This window comes from Pygoscelis adeliae, unplaced genomic scaffold, assembly GCF_000699105.1.
Source record: "Pygoscelis adeliae isolate BGI_AS28 unplaced genomic scaffold, ASM69910v1 Scaffold371, whole genome shotgun sequence".
NCBI classification, from domain to species: Eukaryota; Metazoa; Chordata; class Aves; order Sphenisciformes; family Spheniscidae; genus Pygoscelis; species Pygoscelis adeliae.
This window is the reverse complement of record NW_008824038.1, coordinates 24777-27225: the sequence shown is the minus strand read 5'-3', so window position 1 is coordinate 27225 and position 2449 is coordinate 24777. Positions and strand designations below refer to the sequence as shown.

The 2449-nt window shown below is 60.6% G+C and overlaps 1 protein-coding gene across 1 annotated transcript in view; it reads right to left on the bottom strand.

The window, feature by feature from the left end:
• Positions 1–340: 340 nt before the first annotated feature.
• KANSL2 (KAT8 regulatory NSL complex subunit 2) overlaps positions 341–2449 on the bottom strand; it is a gene marked incomplete at its 3' end in the record, with an annotated part of 10261 nt that continues 8152 nt past the window's right edge. The window contains exons 8-9 of the mRNA XM_009333458.1: positions 712–948; positions 341–522 (exon numbers count right to left, since the gene is read on the bottom strand). Coding sequence (XP_009331733.1) covers positions 341–522; positions 712–948 — 419 coding nt within the window. The remainder of the gene's footprint in view (positions 523–711; positions 949–2449) is intronic.

Genomic DNA, 2449 nt, shown 5'->3' with positions numbered 1-2449 from the left:
CGTGCTCCAGAGCTGGGGTCCCCCCACCCCGATTACTTGGCTCGCACCAGAGGGGAGGCACTGCGGGGACTCCTCGGCTGCAGGGACAGCATCGGAGGGGTGACAGGGGATGCAGGACAGGGCAGCTGAGGACATCTCCAAAGACGACACCCTGTGGGCACGTCCTGAGCAAGCCACAAGCTCCGGGTGGGACACAAGAGGAGCAAGTTGCAAGTGAAAAAATGAGACTCAAAAGGAGAAAGCAGAAACCCTAGAAGACGACAGCTTCCCTTGAAATCCCCAGATGGGAGAAAATGGGCTTCCCACAGCGGGTAGTCCCCAGCCTGCGAGACATCCCCACCGTGTCCCAGACAGCTCCCGCGACACCCGTCCCACGCACAGGAAGAGGGTGGCATCCAGCCACCCACAGAGAAGAGGCGACTGCCCATCCTCCGCCGCTCCCCGGGACCAGGCTCTGGCTCCCACGCCCTCAACACTCCCAATACCATCCAGACCGTGGGCGTAGCACGGGTCCGGATTCCACTGCATGGGAGAGCAATCCCCCGAGGGCCTGGCTGCATGGCGGGAGGGCAAAATGGAGACTTGTCCCCCCCCGGGAAGACACATCCTCCAGCTCACTGCAGAGCCCCGGGGGCGGTGGTTCGCCCAGAGCAGGAGCCGTGCTACTGCTGGAAGCCCCCGGTGCGCTCTCCCACGCTCTCCCAGCCGTACCTGCGCAGGCAGCTCGGCCGGAGGCTCGGCGGCCGGGGAGAAGACGAGGGCAGAGGAGGGCCCCCTGTCCGTCAGCGCCATCTGCGGAGGGAGGCCTGGGTGGGAGGGCTCCTCCAGGGCCAGTATGTCTATGGGGGCCTCGGCAACGTCTCTGAGGGACTGATCGAGGGCCACAGAAGGATCAAAGAGCAGAGGGGACGGGGGACACTGCATGCCATCGCCCACCACGTCCAAGTCCTAGGAGAGAAAACACCGGGAGGGGCTCATCAGCAGGAGGAGCCCCTTGGGAGACAGAAGCACGAGTCCTCACAGCCTTTCTCCGCTACCCCCTCGAGCAGCAGGGCAGGAGCGGGCAGCAGGCTGCTCTGCTGCTTTACGGGCAGAGGAGGAGGAGGAAGGCAGAGCAGTGAGCACCGTGCCACTGGGCCCCTTGGCCTCGGCAGCTGGGAATGCAGCTACGGGGACCTCCTCCAGAAACGGCGTGATCCAGGCTGGGGGTGCCGCACTCCCACTGAAAACAAGGCGTGGGGCACAAGGTCCGGAGCCCAGCGCGATGCGCTGCCCCCGAAGCATCCCTGCAGCAGCCAGGAGGGCTGTGAAAGGGTCCGATCCTGCCCTCCTCAGGACACCCAGAGGAGTCACCCCTCTCCCAGGATTTCACCCGACCCCCTTTGCTCGCCCTGACAACGTATTGGAGTGGACGGTCTCTGGCTTACTCCTCCATCTGCCCTGCTCGCTGCTATCTGCTGCGTGCGTGGATAACCCCGCTGACGCCAGAGGCTGGGATTCCTGTGAGGCTATTGTTAGAGGACGGGGTTTGTTTTGGCTTTGGAGGGTGTTCGACATCAAGGCAAGATGCCTGCGACTCACGAGTGGCACTCCACCAGCCTAGCGTGACGCGAGATAAAACACAGATGCCCTACACAGCCGTACGCTGCTGTAGCTCCGAATCCCTCCGAGCCAAGGACGGAGGGCTCTCGCAGGGTGTCTGCGGTTACATCCACGCACAGCTCGGGGCACAGGGCAGGAGCAAAGCACCCAGGTTCCTGCCTGAAGCACCCAAAACCCTGCACGGGGCGGGGGACACTCTCGAAGGACAGGCTGGGGGAGAGGAACAGTCACGTTTTTCATTTCTGACCTGAAAAAAACCCCCACCTGTCCCACAAAGGCTCTTTTTAACAGAGCGCAGCGTGTTGGCTCTGCCCCGCAGGAAGGAGGGCTGGGATCTGGTCCGATGCCCACCGAAGGCAGGGAGAGTGTTCCCTCGACCCCGGGGGTGCTGGGCCCAGCCTGACCCCACAGCAGCAGCACTTGCTCTCCTGTGTTAACGCTGTGGCTGCTGCCATCCCCTCGACTCCACAGCTGCCGGCCATCCCTCCTCCACCAGCAAACTCTAAAGTGGTTACGAGATTTACCTCCTGATAGAAGTGCTCAAGAACCTCAGGGGCATCCGAATGCTAAAGCAAGTGACGCCTCGTTCAGAGGAGCAGCTCCAAATGACTGCAGTAGATTTTTGTTTAAACAAATTTCAGAGGATTTTAAGCATGCAGGCTTAACATGCATGCAGGACATCAGAATAATCTGGGGATTAAAATCCTCACGTATTCCTCATGGGAGAGAAGAGGGGAAAAAAAATCCTCTTTTTAAAAAGCCCCTAAATACAGGTTTAAATGGGAGCACAGCCCTTCTAAAGGGACAGTCACCAACCCTACAGAAACAAACATCTCCCAAACCTTTC